The 21,662-nt window shown below is 41.4% G+C and overlaps 1 protein-coding gene across 1 annotated transcript in view; it reads right to left on the bottom strand.

The window, feature by feature from the left end:
* LOC145401289 (cytochrome P450 2L1-like) overlaps positions 1 to 21,662 on the bottom strand; it is a 183,974-nt gene that overhangs the window by 98,677 nt on the left and 63,635 nt on the right. Inside the window, exons 4-5 of the mRNA XM_080273616.1 lie at positions 16,480 to 16,610; positions 13,088 to 13,306 (exon numbers count right to left, since the gene is read on the bottom strand). Of these exons, the coding sequence (XP_080129742.1) occupies positions 13,088 to 13,306; positions 16,480 to 16,610 (350 nt within the window). The remainder of the gene's footprint in view (positions 1 to 13,087; positions 13,307 to 16,479; positions 16,611 to 21,662) is intronic.

The raw sequence follows: 21,662 nt of genomic DNA, 5'->3' as shown, positions 1-21,662 counted from the left end.
AAATTGATAGTGGCTCTGATCCGCCCTTGGTTAGAATATGCAGCAGTTGTGTGGTCCCCACATAAAAGAAATATATAACCAAGATCGGGAGAATACAAAGAGCAGCAATCAAGATTGTCCCCAGCCTGGCAGATCTATCGCAGGAGGAAAGATTAGAAAAGCTGGGTCTGCCTTCCTTAGAAGAAAGAAGAGAGAGGGGGTGACATGACTGCAGTGCTTATGGCCATGATGGGAGTGGACAAAATTGACAGAGATCTGTTTGCATGGGAAGGGGGAGCAACAGGAGGACATGGAGTGAAACAGAAAAAGACAAGTTGCTTTAAGCATATCAAGAAATACAGTTTCCCATACAGATGCCTTGACATGTGAAATAGCCTGGACAAAGAGATCGTCCAGTCCAAAAACTTAAATGAGTTTAAAGTTAAGTTTGACTGGTTGAGACACAGAGACGGGACCCCACGAACGTAGCTAATTTCCTGTATATCACAACTACTGTAGGTAAATGCATCCGGTTGGCTTGGATCCGGCCAGCTGACGAAGCAGACCAGTTTTCTTTTATACATATGTTGGGGAGACTCAGCTAAATGGCTGGTATTCGTCATAAACTGATTTACATGCTAAAAATTCACTACTCAGTGTGTATCTTTGAAAAAACAAATACAAACTAAGCATGAGGTTACGATAAGATAGAGTGAATTAGTGCAAGAACGTTTTAAAATATAAGGCGAGCATAAAGTCCCAGATTTTGACAAAAAGGCTCTTTTCTTTCCCTAATTTTGACTAAAAGGTCACTTTTGATATGAGGAAGAAAAGGGGCAGGAGCTCAAGCCCCCCGAGCCCCCCCCCCCTTGTGCACGTCCCGGATATTTCTAGTCAAAATGTTGAGAAGTACTGAGCATTTTCTGACTGAAAAGCGGTCAGCAAATGAAGCTGAGCTACCTGCATCAAGTGCCGAAGGGCATAACCTGTTTGCTGCTGATACTAGTTCCACACATCCATCTGATTAGGAGGAAACTTTCTGGCTAGATGACAATAGTGAATTAGAGTCAGAACATCAGCAGAACAAAGAGCAACATGCAACCTAATTCATAAGCCTCAGGGACCCTCTGGCATCAGTAAAGGACGACCTGAAGGGCCCAGACAACCAAAACTGTCAACATTTCCCAGCACAAAATTTGGCAAAAAAAAAAAAAAAAAAAAAAAAAAGAAAGAAAGACAGGCTTTCTCGGCCAGATGGTGTGAACTTCTTCCATGGCTTGAGTATTCAGCTAGTTAGGATGCAGCTTTGTGCTTCAGTTGTAGGTTGTCCTCTGTTAGTGGCTGAACCATGTCAGAAAATACCTTCACAGTGACAGATTACAGACAGTGGAAAAATGCAGTTAAGAAAGACTCTGGATTTACCCAGCATGAGTGAAGTGATTATCACAAGGCCACATTTTGTGCATGGAAAGTCTTTCAGTCCCAGCTAGAATCAGGAACAAGCATCAATATTGCATTAGTTTCGGCTGATGAAAAAACAGTTATATGAAAACAGACATGTGAAACAAATTGGAAAAGTACAATGCCTATCAGCAAGACAGAACATAGGCAATGCTACGCTGTTGCAACCCCCGATCTGACCGAGCACATTTCCCCCCACCTCTCTGCACATCTAACCAAGTGCGTACTGGTCCTCTTCCCCCCACCCTCACCCTCTGTATAACACAGACATTAAAACTTAATAATATCAATGATATGGAATACTGAAGTGTGATAGGAAGTAAAAAACCACCACCATCATCACTACCATCACCACCACCACCACCACCATCATCATCATCATCAACGTTACACTGTTGCTGTTACGGGGGGATGTGAATTTGAGAATTAAAAATTCCAAATATTACTCGAGAGTAGAGACAACGAATTGACTTGTGGAAATCAAGTAGTAAGTTTTACTTTATTCCGGCTTACTTTGCCGATTCTCTAAGGACGAGAATTTTATAAACATTCTCAACAGTACACAGCAGAGACTAATCGCTCACGAATGCTGGTTGATAGTACTGTTAGCCTCTTGAGAAAGTGACTCCACCCCTGACAATCAATAACTATCTATCTATCTATATACCTAGGCTGCTTCCTCCAAGGAAAGGGAGGTAGCCGAGACAGGACGACACACTCACCATTAACTCATCCATTCAAACACATTCATTCGTATCTTAGCCCCAGAGGGGAGAAGGGACAGATCCACACCTCACCACACCACACAAGAGTCAACTGCGCAGTGCAATCAGTGACATCCACAGCAGGGCCCGACAGCAGTGCTAGTTTACCCCTGCCACATCATAATAGACCCATCCCCTTACCCACACCTGACCTGACTAGCTGATCAGACCAAATGCGGGAGAATATCCCCTCAGGGCTGCATCATCATTTATTTATTCACAATTTCTCTCCATTTATTTCTCTCACTCACAGCCACTCTTCCTTGCTCAACAGACATCCCTCTCGCATCCAGTGCTCTCTTCACACTGTCCATCCATCCTTTTCGTGGTCTCCCTCTCAGCCTTACATCTCTCATATCAGATCTAGTTATCTTTTTCACCAATCGCTCATTATCCATTCTCTCCATATGCCCACAACACCGCAACACCCTCTGCTCAACTCTACCAGCCATCTCCCGAACAACTCCAGTTCTCCTTCGCACTTCATCATTTCACACTCGATCCATATGCGTCACTCCACACATACTCCTCAGACACCTCATCCCCATTACATTCAAACTTTTCCTCTCTGCTACACCCATATTTCATGTTTCAGCCCCATATAAAGCAGTCGGTACCACAACACCCTCATACAGCCTTCTCTTTACGTCCATTCTAAGCGAACGACATCTAAAAACTTTTTTCATTCCTCCCAGCACCTTACCTACTTCATTCATTCTAAACTTCACTTCTGCATCTATTCTTCCATCCACAGCAACATGTGACCCTAAATATTTAAAACACTCTACCTCCTCAAGCAACTCACCATTCAAAACTATATTCATCCCCCTACCATCTACCAACCTCGTACATTTCATCACTTTACTCTTATTCTCATTTACTTTCAATTTCCTCCTTTCACACACCCTTCCAAACTTCTCTACCAACTGTCTCAATCTCTCCTCTGAATCAGCCACCAGTGCAGTATCATCTGCAAACAGCAGCTGCTTCAGATTCCATTCTCCACCATCAACATTCACCAGACTCAGACCTCCACCTAAAACTCTTTCATTCACTTCCCTTACAACACCATCCATATAAATATTAAACAACCAAGGTGACATCACACATCCCTGTCGCAGCCCCACTCTCACTGAAAAGCAATCACTCACAGCATTTCCCACTCTTACACATGCTCTACTATTTACTTAAAAACTTTTCACCTCTTTTAGTAACCTACCATCAAGTCCATACAATCTTAAAACAGTCCACAAAGCCTCCCTATCAATTCTATCATACGCTTTCTCTAAATCCATGAATGCCCAAAACACATCCTTGCCTTTCGCTAAATACTTTTCACACACTTGTCTCACAGCGAACACCTGATCCACGCATCCCCTCCCTGTCCTAAAGCCACACTGTTTATTATCAATCACTCTCTGTACCCTCTCTAACTCTCATAATTAACACTCTACCACCTTACCAACAACACTCAACAGACTTATACCCCTAAAGATAGTACATTCATACTTATCACCCTTGCCTTCATACAACGGGACCACACAAGCACTTGCCCAGTCAGTTGGCACCATACCTTTCACAAAGCACACATTCAACAGTCTTACTAACCAGTCAACAATAGTCACACCACCACCCTTCAGGCATTCTACAGCACACCCATTCATACCTGCATCTTTCCCTGTTTTCATCTCCTTTACTGCCTTCTCCACTTCCTCCTTCGTGATCCAAGAGTCGTTCAACTCTCCCAACACATTTATTCATTGCACCCTTCCATCCGCCCCAATCTCAGCCACCCTTTCCTCCTCTACATTTAACAATCTTTCAAAATACTCTGCCCATCTCTTCCTTACTGCATCCATCTCAGTTAACATCCTTCCGTCCTCTGCTTTTACTCGCTCTTCCTTCCTAGACTCTCCCTTTCGCACCCTTTTCACCTCCTTCCAGAACTTTTTCTTATTCTGTTGAAAATTCTCAGTCAGCAGCCTACCCCATCTCTCATCTGCTGCCACTTTAACATCACGCAAAGCCCTTCTCACCCTATTCCTCTTTTCCTTATACCTCTCAAATGACACCTCATCCTTCCTCTGCAACCACACTTCATATACACGTCTCTTCTCAGCCACAGCCATACGTACGTCCTCGCACCACCATTCACTTCCTTTTCTTACACAACCACCCACATGTCTCTCACCACACACCTCTTCTGCATGCCCCATCACAGCACTCTTAAACAGCTGCCATTCCTCCTCCACACTGCCATTTTCCTCCTGATAACTTATCATTTTCTCTCTTTTATCCAACTCACTTTCAAAACCTCCCTGCCACACCTAACCCTCCTAGCTCTCACCCATCTCTTACCTACTCTTAACTTTCCCTCCACCAGGTAGTGGTCAGACATACCTCCACCCTCCCCTCTCAGAACTTCCCTCACATCCAACAATCTTCCTATTACTTTCCTAGACACAACCACATAGTCCATCAATGCTCTATGCAAAACCATTCCACCCTCCTGTCTCACCCATGTATACTTATAAATATCTTTCTTCTCGAACAGCGTATTTCCAATCACCATCTCTCGCTCAACACACATCCGTATCATTCGTTCACCATTTTCATTTCTTCCAGGCACGCCATGCATAGCAACTACACCTTCAGTTGCTACATTTCCCACTCTAGCATTCAGATCTCCCATCATTACCACATTCACATTCGCTTCAAAACTCTGCAGACATTCATCAACATCATTCCAGAAAGACTCCCTCTCTTCATCCCTTTCACTACCAGGCCCATATGCACTCACAAACACCCACAACTCACATTCAAATTTCGCTTTCACCCACATCAGTCTCGATGACACCTCCTTCCATTCAGTCACACACTGCTGTACTTCCGGACTCACTAACAAGGCCACACCTTCTCTTGCCCTTCCTCTATCAACACCTGACAATCTTCCATTCACACTTCCAAACATAGGCTCACCCTTCCCTTTCATCTTCGTTTCACTCAAAGCTAACACATCCAACTTTCTTCTCACAAACATTCTCCCAATCTCCAACCTTTTAGCCTCAATCGTACTACATCCACGCACATTCATAAACCCAATCTTCATGGTACGGGGATAACTCCATCCCCCATCCCTTTCTCTGGCCTGTCTCTTTTTAGGAACTAAAAATAGAGCAGGGGGTCCCTAGTCCCCTCACCCTGCCCCTTTTAGTCGCCTTTTACGACACACAGGGAATACGGTGGCAGTATTCTTCCTAACACAACCTGGCCGCAGAGTAGTAGTACCATCCCATAGTGAGGCCAAATTGTGTTCCCCCCGCCACAGGGGGGTTCTTGCCAGTGGACAGGTTCTTGCTGGTGGACAGGTTCTTCCCGGTACTTAACTGCTGGTTGGCACAACAGATTGAAGTTTAAATATGGAAGAACTGGCTTAAATACCAGTCGTGAATAATGCAAGGAGTTTGTGCAAACTAGAAGCGGCAAACTAAAGTAAGCTTAATGTGGAGAAACGATTTTAATTACATTAAGCTCAAAGAAAAGAACTGTAAATGTATTGATTACAATAAAATAAATTTACGTTATTTGAATCTCAGAATGAATTCAAAAGGAGAATTCACGGTCACAGAGGGACTCATGAATTCAAATAACAAAGGAAACACACTCACTTGCTCATTCAAAAGCTAATCAGACTTAAGCCTAGAAAAACGAACAGAAATACTGGTCAGTGGAGGGAACGAGGCTGATGCTACAAAGGACTGGGCGTCTGTGTGTTGAAACATCAAGCACTGCTAATTGCTACTAAGTTCACCTCGCCCATCACCGTCTAGGTGGAGATCCAGGAAATCGCTGTACAATGGAGATGCTTCTCTCAACATTGGGCACAAACGATCCTACTCTCGAGGCGGTCCAAAACTTACTAAGTTCAAACTGGGAAGGGGGGTAAGAGATGGCCGTGTTCACTGGAAGTAGACGTGGCCTAACCTCAACCTTCAACGGAGAAAAGGCGAACGATATACACATGCAATTAAATCACTCAGTGAAAGCACTAATGTCGTTCATAAGAATTGTCACTTATGAAACAGTGACAAATGTTCTGAAAACCATCCTGATCGAAGTGCATACGGGGACGATTGAACTGAGCGATACCCAGTGGGAATTCCACTAGAGTTCGTGGTTTTCTCACCAAAGTACAATGTCACGAATTTGTATAAATACACAATCGCGCTAATTCGTAACAGTTGCAACTATCTATCTTACCAATCACATACTCCCCATCTGCCTCCACACCTAACCAAGTGCATAACGGCCCTCACCCCCCAACCCCCTCCCTCTGAATAACCCAGAGACAGCAGGTCACATAAAGTCTGAGATTTTTTTTTTTTTTTTTTACTTTTTTCATTGTTTAAAAAAAATACTTAAGACACATCATGTTACCTGTGAAGAGGCATCCGTTCACTGTAGGACATACAACTGTATGAAATTTCCTGACTCTATAGTGAATACTTTTTGATTTGTGGGTTGCGATTACTTGCTCAGATCACTTTGAAATCAGTTTTTTTTTTTTTTTTTTTTTTTTTTTTTTCAAAAAACTATTTCATACAGCATTCTATCAAATGCCACCAGTTCACTATAAGGCACATAATTATGTGAAATTTCATGATTCTATAATTAATATTTTGTAATATTTGCTCCGGAAACGAAAATCTTTATTCCCAGCCGCCCAACTCTATGGACAGACACTGCTGATAACAATGCCCTCCTCTGACTTTGTCAGATGGAGGTTAAAAATTGCAGAGAAAGGTCACAAGGACAGCGGAAGCAGCAACAGAGGCAGTTTTCTTGAAGTATTGGAGCTAGTCAGTGAATATGACAGTATTTTAATACAGAGGCTGACAGGAATACAAAATGTAAAGTATATAAGCCCACAGATCCAGAATGTATGATAGAAATTCTTGCTCGCATTATAAGAGGTGAAATATGCAAAGAACTGCATGTCAACACGGAGTACTTAGCCATGGTGGATAAAAGCAAGGTCATCAGTGGGAAACAACAGCTGTCACTTACTGTAAAGTATCTTTTCTAATATCAGTGAAGTAAATTTAGGTTTTTGCCCAGCTGTATGAAATGAATCCCAAGTAATTGAAGAAAATGATTCAGATACTTAAATCTTGCAACATAGATCCAAAGGACTGAGTAGGACAAATTTATCATGGGACTTCTGTGATGAATGGTGTTCAGATATTTAAAGATGTTCTGAGAGCCGAGTACACTCACTGCTACAACCATACAGTAGACTGACTGGCCACAGGAGATTGTGTTAATTCTGTCAAACTAACTGATAAATTCTTGTATGTTTTAATGTCCTCACATGTGCCTCATGAGTTGTTTGTTAAAAAACAATAAGAAATGTATCCTGGAAAGCAGATGAAGAAGCTGAAGAAACTGAGTGACACAAGATGGTCATGCCAGTACTTACCCTGTAAGGTCCTTCCAGATACATGTTCTACAGTCATGGCAACTCTGAATAAAGTAGCTGAGACACACACAGGAAAACGTCCCCTTGATGCCAACAGCTAACTCAAGAATACTGATCATAGTATAGTTATCTCATTTCTCATGTTTACCAGCATTTTGTGGAAAACAAAGTTATCTATCATGCTGCAATCTCCATCACTTCAGCAGTCATCTGTAGCAGACATGGTTCTGACAGTTGAAGAAGACTTGGCTTCTCACAGACATTAGGAATGCTGGCAAGAACTTTGGGTGAAAGCCGAAGGTGTTCGAAATGAAGTTGAGGTACCCTGTTGAAGATCCAGCCCAGATGAGGAGGACTAGAACCTCTAGACATCTGTAGGACAGTGTGGTTCTGGAGTCAACTGGCTAACTAAATACAGAAGATTGCCATGATTCACTTGAGAAGAGCTGTATAGATCTGTACCATGACATATTGAATAGATTACCTGTAAAACTGCACACGAGGCTCAGTGATGCCAATAAGAAGTTGCTTAAATCAATGTCTGTGTTACATCCACGTAATTCAAAGTTTCTTGATTTTGGCATTTTGAAACTTATGGCTGAACAGTACTGTGTGGACTTTGAATACCTAGATGTAGAGCTGCAACAAGCAAGAAGACTTATTGAAAAGATGATAAATGAGGGACTTATTGTTAGCAACCTAGCTGAACTTTCAACTTTCATGAGTCTATGTCAGGAACCATTCCCAGATCTCTTTAAGCTCATCACTGTGCTGGTACTACCACCAACTTCAGCCTCATGTGAGAGGAGTTTATCTTCAATCTGATTCATCAAAAACTACCTGCGAGAACCATGTCTGACACCAGACTCTCCTCACTTGGAGTTAATGGGAGTCATCCCTACAGAGCAAAAGAAATTAACATTGTGCATATTGTTTCAATGTTTGCACAGATGCATAACAATAGAAATATACAGCGATTTATCGATGTGTTTAACTGCTGCTGTTTGTAAGGGTCAATGGTACATGAAGACCTAGATTTATAACTAATGTACCCATTAGTACGTGAATCATTTCCATTTGTCGCATATGAAAATGTAATTGAGATGAGATTACAATGTACTTATTTGTATAAATACGTACATACATGTGTACTGTATTTTAGTTTAACGCTTGTTTGTTTTAGTGCCAATTATTGCCGAATGCGACAGAAATAATTTATTTTCTGTTTACATTATTCAACTTGTATCTTCACTTGTTCATTAATACAGTAAACTGCATAACGTTTTCACTCAAAAAATGGCTCCGCTATCATGTTTTATGTGAGCCGGGCCATCTCAGAAAAGCAAATCCCCCCTTCCCCCATGTGCCCCTCCACAAAATGGACCGAAGCTATGCCAATGACCGCCAGCAAACAGGGTGGTACTCCCAAGTTGCATGGAAAGCTGATGACAGGGGGAGCTGGAGCTCGCGTTTCGTCAGCCTGTGTGACTAGCTTCTGATCATCCTCTTTTGCCGAACTTTTTCAATGTTTCAGTAACGCAGGGAGTAGGACAGCATGATCTCCAATATAGGTTCCTCTAACTGTCAACACCAATCTACATGCACATTACACACTACCCTTCCTATTCAAAATTTCTTTTAAAAATGGCATCTCAGCATCAAGCCACGGGGTCCAAAGAAGGGGGGGAAGGGGGCATAAAAGCCCCCCACCATTCGCCCCTCTCCCAGTGATGACCAAGCGAGATGCCTTGAAAAACTGTCTGATTCACTTCTTCATTTCTGCAACAGTTATGCCCTTTCCTCTAACTTTCTCTCTGTCGAACATCACCTCTCGTCTCCTAACCCTCGCCTACTCTTCTTCACAGAGACTTAACTGTCTCAGGTTACTGATACCAAACCCTTCTCTGTATCCTCCTCCTTTTTCTATACTCAAGGCCAAAGGTGGGTGTTCTGTATATGTATGCAACAACATATCTTGCTCTCATGTTCCTGAATTTGAATCTTCTAAACTCTCTATCCTCTGGCTTCGTCTATCCTGTCATTCTCTGGCTAAATATGTATGTGCTGTTTACTTATCCCTAACTTCTATTGACTGTGAAAAATTCTTTGACTATCTTATTCCTAAAGTGGACACATCCTATCAATTTCTCCTTTCTCCGAAATCTCCATTCTAGGCGATTTCCATGTTCACCAACCCCTTTGGCTCTCCTCTCCTTTCACTGATCCACCTAGTGAACAAGCCTACATCCTTAACGACCTATAGCGGCTTGTACAGCAACCTATCCGTATCCTTTATCACCCTGAGAGAGTTCCAAAGTACTTTGACCTCTTCCTGGACCTTACAACCAAACCTTCTGCTTATGCCGATAGTCTTTCCTCTCAGTTGGGCTCCTCCAAACACAACCATATAACCATAACCTGTACTATCGCTCCAGTAAGGCTTGAGGATCCTCCCAAGAAGCTGCGGCTGTGGCACTTTGGAGCTGCTGACTGGGAGGCACTCAGGCAGTACTACTTTGTTTTTCCCTAAATAGATTATTGTTTCCATGGCCAAGAGCCATCTAAGTGTGCGTTTCATATCTGGAGATTATTCGCTCGGACATGGAAGCATCTATTCTTTTCTCTTATCCTGTGACTAGTGGAAAAAAAAAAACTTGGTTTAATCACACTTGTTCTAATGCTGTCCACCACATGGATAGGGTCCACAAGAGGTGTGGGGGCAAACCCACCGCTGAATCTGATCTCTTTCATTGTTTCTGCAGGGAATAGTGCTAAGTCCGTTCTCTGCACTGCTAAAATTAACTTCATTCGTACTAAATACTCTGAACACTCGAACTCTTCTTCCTGCTTCTTCTGACACCTTGTCAAAACCCTTTCTAACACCTTTACCTCATAAGACTTCCCTCCAGTGCTGTTCCTCCATCACTTCCCCCCTCCGACATTAAACTTTCTTCAGTTGGTGTATTTTCTACCATCACTGGCTTCCATACTAACAAGGTATCGGCCTGACGGGGGCCCCATCTCTTTTATCACAACCTTCTCTTTGATAGTCTGTATGGGTTCTGCAAGGAACTCTGACTGGCGATCTTCTCACCTACCTTTCAGCCTCACGGTCATCCTCTTTTCGGGAATTTGGCGAAAGCTTTGTCAATGCACTTGACATCTCAAAGGTTTTCGATCAAATGTGGCATAATCCTTGAATTTCCAAACTGTCCTCTTACGATTTATATTCTCCTATCTATGCTTTCATTTCTAGCTTCCGTTCTCGTCGTCCTATAGCTGCTGTTGAAGACGGCCACCGTTTGTCTCCTTGAGCTATCAATAGTGGTGTTCCTCAGGGCTCTGTCTTATCGCCTACCGTATTCCTTCAATTCATCAACTACCTTCTAATGTGTCCATACCCTATTCACTCATACGCTGATGACTCCACCCTTCACCTTTCCATTCACTTCTTGCAGCGTCCATCTCAGCAGTTATTTTAACAAACAAGGGATGACGCTATGGTGCACGTAATATCTAACTTGGCTCATATCTCTAACTGGGGTAATCTTGTTGTTTTTAATGCGTCAAAAACTCAGTTCATCCACCTTTGAAATAGTCAAAATCTACCCCAGGAGTATCCTCTGACTTTTGACTTTTAACAATATCCAACTCAATCCTGCATCATCTTTAAACATACTGGGAGTTCATTCTCTCGGGATTTATCTTAGACAGAGCATGTTAGCACTCTGGTGAAATCTGTATTCAAGAAATTCGATGTGCTAAGCCGAATCCGTGCCTTCTTTACCCCTGCACAATTAATAACTTTATACACGGGTTTTATGCCGCCGTGTGTAGAGTACAACTCTCATATGTGGGGAGGCTCCCCACATACAGCTCTTCTCAACATGGTGGAATCAAAGACTTTTTGTCTCATTAACTCTCTTCTCTTTACTGGCTCCCTTCAACCTCAGTCTCATCGTTGCACTGTTGCATCTTCATCTCTTTTCTCTTGCTGTTTCAATGGTCACTGCTCCTCTGAACTGTCTGCTTGCATCCCTCTACCACAACGGCAGGCGTGTAGCACTCGTCTAGCATCAAACTCTAACTCCTTTTCTTCCAACTCTCTAATGCAAGAGTTTACCGTTACTTCCAGTCTTTCATGTATGCAACTGGTCAGCTCTGGAACCTTCTTCCTCTGTCTGTATTTCCTACTGCCTGTGATCTCCAGTCTTTCAAACGCAATGTGTTCCAGCATCTCGAAATGAACGGAATTTGAATTTGGCTATCTGTATCATCAGCAGTGAAACTAAAAGCACTCCTCCAGCCACTGAGGGGAGCATGACAGCCCACTTCATTGTTACTCCCAAGTTCGGATAAATAGGGAGGGTTGGAGTCAGGAAAGTCATCGGGCAATAAAATAAAGCCAGCCAAATCAATAATGGCAAAACCAGCGTAGCCTCTGACTGAGCCGTATGGCAAAAATTGTTCAAATATGTCGATCCCACATGGAAGTGGGAAAAGACGAAGAAGAAGAATTCAGCATAGCAGAAGAATGTTATGCAAAGACTTACTGTTGTTGAATCATGAGCGAACCGCCAGATTTGGGTGGAGAAATGGTGGACACAGTAACCCCAGTCAGTATATTAGGAAAGAAAAAAAGACTTTGAAAGCAATGAAGAATGATAAGGTAAGAGGTCATTATGGTCTTACCACTGACCTTACAAAGAATGCAGGTGACTTTGCCTCAAGTGAACTAGTAGCACTGTTTACGAAATATTTAAAAGTCAAAGTTATACCCAGCTTTCTGGAAAAATTACGTCTGTATTCTGCTTCACAAAAGAATAACATTAACCACCTAAAGAAATACCGTTCAGTTAGTCTTCTCCCGAGTGCGTAAAGATTTTCACAAAATACGTAACACCGGAATCTACCCACACAAGATGCAATTGAACCACGACAAAAGTCTGGATTTTGGAGTGAGTACTGGAAAACACACAATATTCAAGTCATTTATAGGATAACCGATGAAGATACAGAGTATGTTTTATTGCATGTTCTTCACAGATTAGGTTAAAACAGTTGATTCACTTTAAGTAGATGCAGCACTAAAGGCAATTCGAGGGCAAGGTGTAGAAGGATGTTAAGTTACAGTACCATAACACTACGTAGGAATAGCCAGAAAATGTCAATAAAGAAAGGTGTTTGACCAAGAGACAATTTCACCCACGGCATTCACTAGAAGACAGGAGGATGTTTTCAGAAATTTAGATAGGAATCATAAAGGAACGAATTACATTAATTAATAAGGTGGTTTGGAACACATCTAACCCCTCATATTCGTAGAGTCTCCCGCATGCCAAATAAAATCCTTTGTTCACAGCAAGAAATTAAACAATATTGCCATGCGACTTAAGCTACTCACTTCCCACCATCTGCCATATAACATTGATGATAGCCACTGCCAAGGCGTGGGGTACTGGAGCGGGTTTACCAGCTTGTTTTTTCATCTCGCTCACCAGCATGACGGCCTGTGCTTGTACGGCTTCTACCAGCCTGGACTTGCCCATCCCCATGTCTCTGAGTAGGCGCAGACTAAAACGGCGATTGTTCTGCCAAATCGCCCCGTTGCTGCCTATCAGACCTGTGAAGTTAGATGACACTGAGAAATGTTGAACAGAGTGATGCTGAGGTTAGAATGTTGAGAGTTTTTTTTTAATGCAAGAAAGAAGGAACCAAGGGCCAGAAGCCTGCAAACAATTCCTTCCAAGGAAAAAAAAAAAACAGTGCAAAAGTAAGCCAAATTCAAGATCTGTTCATTTTTACATGCCTGGACACTGAGTTTGAAAGACTGGAGATCATAGGAAGTAGGAAATACAGACAGAGGATAACAGTTCCAGAGTTGACCCGTTGCATAAATGAAGGACTGGGAGTAGCGGTTAACTCTTGCAATAAAGAGCTGGACAGAAAAGGGATGAGAGTTTGTTGCTAGACGGGTGCAACGCGCCCGTGATAGAGGTGGAGGGATGCAAGCAGACAGTTCAGAGGAGCAGTGACCATGGAAGTAGCAACAGAAAAGAGATTAAGAGGCAACAGTGCGGCAAAGAGACAAAGGTTGAAGTGAGCCAGTGAGAGGAGGAGAGTTAATGAGACTAAAAGCCTTTAACTCCACCCTATTGAGAAGAGCTGTATTTGGGGAGCCTCCCCACACAAGAAAGTTGTACTCTACACAGGGGCAAATAAATCTCGTGTATAAAGTCAACAACTGTGCAGGGGTAAAGAAGGTACGGAGTCGGCTTAGCACACCTAATCTCTTGGAAGCTGATTTTACAAGAGATGTAATGTGATCTTTCCAAGATAAGTCCTGAATGAATGAAACACCAAGCATGTTCAAAGATGATGCAGGCTTGACCTGGATATTATTAAACATTAGTGGGTACTCCTGTGGAAGATTCTGTCGGGTTGATAGGTGTAATAGCTGAATCTTTGATGCATAAAAAACAACAAGATTATTTTTACCCCGGTCAGAGATACGAGCCAGGTTAGACATTAGGTGTGCCATAGCCTCATCCCTTGTATGTTGAAGTAACTATTGAGATGGACGTTGCAGGAACTGAATGGAAAGGTGAAGGATGGAATCAACAGTGTATGAGTGGATAGAGTTAAAGGTACAGCTTAGAAGATCATTGATGAATAAAAGAAAGAGAGTTGGTGATTGGACAGAGCCCTGGGGAACACCACTGTTGATTGATCTGGGAGACGAACGATGGCCATCTACAACAGCAGCTATAGAGCGACCAGAAAGGAAGCTGTAGATGAAGGCACGGATAGAAGGATAGAAACTGTAAGAGGACGGTTCGGAAATTAAAGATTCATGCCCGAGTCAATCGAAAGCCTTTGAGATGTCAAGTGCAATGGAAAAGCTTTTGCCGAAGTCCCGAAAGGAGGATGACCAGGAGTCTGAAAGGTAGGCGAGAAGATCACCAGCGGAGCGGCCCTGACGGAACCCATACTGACGATCAGAAAGAAGGTTGTGATAGGAAAGATGCTTTAAAATTTTTTTGATAAGAATAGACTCAAAAACTTTTGAGACACAGGATGTTAAAGCAATGGGACGATAGTTAGAGGGTTGAGAATGGTCACACTTCTTTGGGACTGGCTGAATGAGAGCAATCTTCCAGCAAGAATGAAAGGTACAAGCTGAAAGACAAAAGGAGAAAGAGTTTACCTAGGCAGGGGTGTAAGCACAGCAGCACAGTTCTTGAGAACAACAGGAGGGACCCCGTCAGGCCAATATGCCTTATTAGTAGTGAGGCCAGAGATGGCAGAAAATACATCTGCTGAAGAAATTTTAATGTCAGCCATGAGGAAGTCAGAGGGAGGAAGTAATGGAGGAACAGCACTAGAGTCATCTAAGGTGGAATTGGAGGAGAAAGTCTGAGAGAAGAGATCTGCTTTATCAGTAGAAGAAATAGCTACAGAGCCATCATAGTAGAAAAGAGGAAGGAAGGATGGTGAGGTAAAGTTGTCAGAAAGGTTTTTGGCAAGGTGCCAGAAGGAGCGAGAAGAATTCGAGTTGGAGAGTTGAGAGCATTTAGTACAGATGAAATTATTTTTAGCAGAGCGAAGAACAGACTTAGCACGATTCCGGACAGAAAAATAAAAAAGATGCGATTCAGGGTTGGGTTGGCTCTGATACCTTTTATACGCCCTCTCCTTGTTGCAGACAGCGTTAGAATAAGTGTGATTAAACCAAGGCTTTCTTGCATTAGTTAAAGGATATGAGAAAGGAATGTATGCTTCCATGCTCGAGAGAATAACCTCCTTAATGAGCAAGGCACACTCAGATGGCTCCCGGCCACGGAAGCAATAATCATTCCAGGGGAAATCAAAGAAGTACTGCCTGAGGGCCTCCCAATCCGCAGCTCCAAACTCCCACAGTTGACGTTTCTTCGGATGGTCTGCAGGGCATACTGGAGCGATAGGACAGGATAAGGTAATAAGGTTGTAATCAGAGGAGCAAAACGGAGAGGAAAGATTAACAGCGTAAGCAGAAGGATTAGTTGTAAGGAAGAGGTCATGTATGTTGGAGCTCTCTCCAAGGTGGTCAGGGATACGGGTAGGGTGCTGTACAAGCTGCTCTAGGTCATTAAGGATAGAAAAGATGAAGGCTTGTTCACCAGGTGGATCAGTGAAAGGAGAGGAGAGCTAAAGGTGGTGGTGGACATTGAATTCTCCTAGAATTGAGATTTCAGAGAAAGGAGAAATGGATAGAATGTGTTCCATCGTAGAAGTAAGATAATCAAAGTTAAGAAAAAAAAATGGCTGATGTATATTGAGAAGAGTATGGTAGGTAAATTTCAAGAGAGAGAGAGAGAGAGAGAGAGAGAATTGCACTGGCTGATAAACAAGATAATGAGCCATGCAGAATAGTAGAAATACAGATAGTTACGTAGGCAAACAAAGAATTATAAAGACAGAATAATGCCAGTATGTAAATGCATGTGTTGAACCACGAACCAGAAACATACATACAGACAGATACACGGACAGACAGGCAGAAAGACAGACTCAAACAAGGACGGGCATAAGGCTACAGAGACAAAGAATGACAAAGAGGGAACCATACACAGAGAAAGACAGACAAACAGATAAAATACACATGCGTTTAGATAGACAATAGATACAAAGATATGCATAGATACATAGAGACAGACAGACAGACAATGGATGCAAAGATAAGCATAGATACATTGAGATAGATAGATAATGAAATAGGTTGGTAGGCAGATGCATAAGTACAAGTAATGGACCTACCTAAACACGGTCGCTCACTGGTATGGTAAAGGAACCAGTCAGGTCTACCCACAAACTCAGGCCTTGTAAACGCTTCCTTGACGTGTTTGTAGTTGTGAAGGAACACCATGTTCTGAGTACCCATACGCCACCTAGAAAGAAAGGAAAAAATAAAATGATGGGAAATATACACCGAATACAGAAGTCAGGAACAGCAAATTTTTGTATACCATAGGTCGTCTCGTAAAGAAGCATGTGTGTACACACACACACACACACACACACACACACACACACACACACACACACATACAATATATATATATATATATATATATATATATATATATATATATATATATATATATATATATATATATATATATATGCAGAGACTTCACTTCACTGTGAAGATATGTATGCAAACTAACCACAGGAGAAATGAAAGGAGCGACAGTGAGTACTTTCGTATATTACATCTTCTGACAGAGTGAGACAGAAACGTAAAGGGTAGAGGTCTTTTATGCACACCCGTAGCAGGTAGTGGCACACAGAACAATGGATGACCTGAATTTTTACCTGCGGCTTAACTTATGGTCACCTGCAGCAGGGAGTGGAACACAACAAAGGATGAACTGAATCTAAAAATGCACGTGACAAAGGAGGAGGGATTTAGAGGGGCGGAAAGAGGAGTGGGAGGGAGGGGGAAGAGGGAGGGGAGGAGGGGAAGGGGGAAGGGGAGAGGGGGGAGGGAGAAAGGGATAAATACTGCTACTTAACTTAAGACCTAGTAGAATAATGCTTGGTGTGTTCCACACAGGTGTGACTATACCACCAGGAGATGACAGGGAACAATCACGTGTTAGTCTGGAGGATACTGCTTTAAAATTAATTCAGTTAACAATTTATCACACTTAAAATGACCATAGCTCATGTTTACATTCTTTTCATATGTGCCAAAAATTAGATAAGATTCTATTACACTTCTTTCATCTAAGCTTTTTGATCTTGCGAGAATCTTGGAGCCTGTCCAGTCAATATGGTGATCACTGGATGCTTTGTGTTGAAATAAAGCACTACTCTGTTGGCCTGTCCTTACACTGTATTTATGTTGTGAGATTCTAGTTTCCAAATCTTTTCCAGATTGTCCTATGTAAAATTTGTTACAGCTTTTACACGGGATTTTGTAAACAACGCCTGAATTACTGAAAGGGCTGTTCTTGATGAGGGTTTTTTTGATGGTGTTCTCATATTTGAATACTACTTGTACATTGAGTTTCCTCAGTATGTGAACAACATCAAGAAAATTTTCATGGAAGGGGAGGACAAGGGTTCTTTGAATATTCTGGCGATCTGGCTTATTAGTTATCCCTTCAAGGAATCGTTTCTTGGCTGTATTGTGGCACTGAGTTAGTATGCTTTGTGGATATTTTAGCTTCTTTCCAATACTCTGAATCATTTTTAGTTCATCATCTAAAAATTCTGGGTCTGAAATTCTATATGCTCTTAGGTACATGGATATGAACACAGATCTTTTTACATTAATATGATGGTTTGAATAGTAATGCACATATGACACAATATTTGTAGGTTTTCTGTATACCTTAGTCTTGAAAACATTTTGGTCCCTGATAACTTTTACATCCAAAAATGGCAATTCATTATCCATTTCCATCTCATGAGTAAACTTAATCGATGAAACTAACGAATTTAATTGCAGAAGAAATTCATCAATGGGAAGACTGTTAGGCCAGAAGCACAGGATATCAACATATCGGAGCCAAACTATGTTTTGCTCCTTTATGGAGGTCAGTAAATGTTTCTCAAAGTATTCCATGTAAATATTTGCCAGAACTGGGGAGAGGGGATTACCCATGGCCATACCAAATTTTTGTGTGTAAAATTTACCTTCAAAGGTAAAAGAAGAGTTCACAATGCATAATTTAATTAGTTTGATAATGTTTTCAAAGGAAATACCATCAGTGTTACTACCCAGAATGCTTGGCAGGAAAGTTAAAACATCATCAACAGGGACATTTGTGAATAATGATTTAACATCAAACCTGACTAATTTGTAGGGGTACATGACATTTAGAGATTTTAACTTTCTTACCAAATCCTCATTGTTTTGTACAAATGAATCAGAGATAGTGCCTACAACAGGGGACAACAGTGTTGCAAGCCACTTGGAGAGCTTGTATGTTGTAGAGCCTACAGAGCTTACGATTGGCCTGATGGGTTTGTTTGGTTTGTGAGTTTAATCAAGCCATACATATATGGTGCAGATGGATTTTGCACAGAGAACTGTTTGATCATGTCATCCCTTCCTCTCAGCAAAGTCTTGATTTCTTTATGGAATTTTCTACTTTGTTTTTCAGTTGGATCACTTTTTAGTTCACTCTAGGTGTTGGTGTCACGCAACAGTTTACTCACTTTTTCCTTGTAGTCACATTTGTTTATGACTACTACAGCGCTGCTTTTATCAGCTGTAGTTATATGCAGGGAGTCATCTTTTTTCAATTTGTCCAAGGCCTTCACAAATCTTTCAGGAGCAGAGTTGTTATTTTTCTTAAACATTGTCCCATATAAAATGCCACGAATAATCTCACTATTTTCACTTGATTGTTTTTCCATTTGAAACAAGGACCCAGTCCTATGGTCATTTTAAGTGTGATAAATTGTTAACAGAAATAATTTTAAAGCAGTATCCCCCAGACAAACACGTGATTGTTCCCTGTCATCTCCTGGTAGTGTAGTCACACCTGTGTGGGACACACCTAGCATTAATCCTCTAGGTCTTAAGTTAAGCAGCAGTATTTATCCCCTCCACCCTCCCTCCTCTCCCCTTCCCCTTCCCCTTCCCCTCCTCCCCTCCCTCTTCCTCTCCCTCTTCCCCTTCCCTCCCACTCCTCTTTCCTCCCCTCCTAATCCCTCCTCCTTTGTCACGTGCATTTTTAGATTCAGGTCATCCTTTGTTGTGTTCCACTCCCTGCTACAGGTGACCATAAGTTAAGCCGCAGGTAAAAATTCAGGTCATCCATTGTTCTGTGTGCCACCACCTGCTGCGGATGTGCATAAAAGACCTCTACCCTTTACGTTTCTGCCTCACTCTGTCTGCAGATGTAATATACGAAAGTACTCACTGTCGCTCCTTTTATTTCTCCTGTGGTTAGTTTGCATATATATATATATATATATATATATATATATATATATATATATATATATATATATATATATATATATATATATATATATATATATATATATATATATATATATATATATATATATATATATATATATATATATATATATATATATATATATATATATATATATATATATATGTGTGTGTGTGTGTGTGTGTGTGTGTGTGTGTGTGTGTGTGTGTGTGTGTGCTTAAATAAATGTGACAGGCAGAGATAAAACATTAATTAAAGTAATACTATATCTAGATAACTCATTCACCAAGTTAGCTCGAGAAGAGGAAATTTGTTAGAAAATATATGAAAGATGACTGATAAGGATTAACAACAAAAGTTAGAAACACAGACTTGGTCATCCATAAGCTGAATATTCCCGCAAGGAACACTATATCCTGTATACGAGTACACGTATCTGTATCTACAGACTGAGCACTGACGCAAGAAGCACTATATCCTGAGTACACCGAATAATCTTGAATATCCATAGGCTGAACACACTGACAAAAACAACACCATATCTTGAGTACCCACAAGTCTCCTGGGAAGTATAGAAAAAAAAAAAAAAAAGTAAAAGTAAGATGATGGATACTGATTAGACATGAAAGTAGAAATAGGTACAACAGGGGACATAACGAAGTCTACTATTCCACTGCATAGCTTGTATTTCATCTCTATAATACGGTAAATCTGATATGTTCCTCCCTGACACATCATTGCAAGAGAATCATCCATGGACAGACAAAAATATGATGCCTCTCTCGCTTTAGGGATATTAACCAGGAGCGGAAAGTGAAAAGCAGAGGATGTAAAATATTATGTGAAACAGTGGGTAAACTTTTATACTTAGGTGTATATAGGGTGTCCCGCGGTATGTATGATAAACTTCAGGAAACTACTCGTATTTTTCTGCCACTATTGAGGGAAAAATTGCCATTTAATCATGTGTTCATTTCTCAGTCGTCCTGGGGCTGCAGTGCTGATAACTTGATGGATGAATTGTAAGGGTGTCTATTTCTGTTCGTAAGGACGTCAGTAATTGTAGCTCCACAAAAGTTGAGAGTTTTATCTATGTCGATATGGACTTTTAAGCCCCAAATTGGGTCAATAATATTTTCCTGGCTTCTTGTACATTTCTCAAACCACCCTTTAAAAAAAAAAAAAAAAAAAAAGCACAGCCACACAGATGTAGACATCATATAACTCCTCCAGTATGGTGACATTGTATTATTTACAGTCTACCTTTCTTCATGGAACTTTATTTTCCTTGGGAAAGCATATTTTTGACCTGTTGGGGTTACATGCAGTTTTCATCAATCCCTTCACTAGCAGGACAGTTTCATTAGTCATTTTCTTTTTCCAGAAAAATATACAATTTCATTCATCAAACCTTCAGGCGATTTTATTTAACGCAGGACAGACCTCTATTAATGCAGGCTGTATATAATCTCACTTTCTCGAAAATCTAACCTAGGTTTATTAATGTCGCCCGATAGTGCAACAAAAAGGAAAAAAAATAATACTAATAGTAATAGAGTCACTGAGCAGAAGAATTTGAGTAGCTTATTTTGATGACGGAATATATATATATATATATATATATATATATCATCATCAGCCGTCTGAATATCCACTGCAGGATCGGCCTCTTCCGACCGAAGTCGGGACGATACAGCCAATGTATCTCTACCAAGTGGCTTAGGCTGTCTGGTAGAGATTGTATATAGGGTGAGAAGTGCTTGTAAGTGTAATTGTAGTGGCTTTGGATGTGTGTGTAGTCTGTAAACCAAGTGTAATCGGCCTGCGCAAGCCGACTGGGTGCAAGCATACTTTATGGTAAGCGACACTGTTTCAACCACAGCACCCCTTGTGTCCGCCAATGCAATACGTGGCCGGATGAACACTCCCAAAGTTTATTACCCAAGCTGTTGTGAACACTTTCCGCTCCTTCACCCTGTATACGAAATGCACACTCTTCCACTGCTTTATTAGAGGCTC

Source organism: Coenobita brevimanus, chromosome 55, assembly GCF_032717465.1.
Source record: "Coenobita brevimanus isolate Jiangsu-jjx chromosome 55, ASM3271746v2, whole genome shotgun sequence".
Classification (NCBI taxonomy): Eukaryota; Metazoa; Arthropoda; class Malacostraca; order Decapoda; family Coenobitidae; genus Coenobita; species Coenobita brevimanus.
This window is presented reverse-complemented; position numbering and strand designations above follow the sequence as displayed.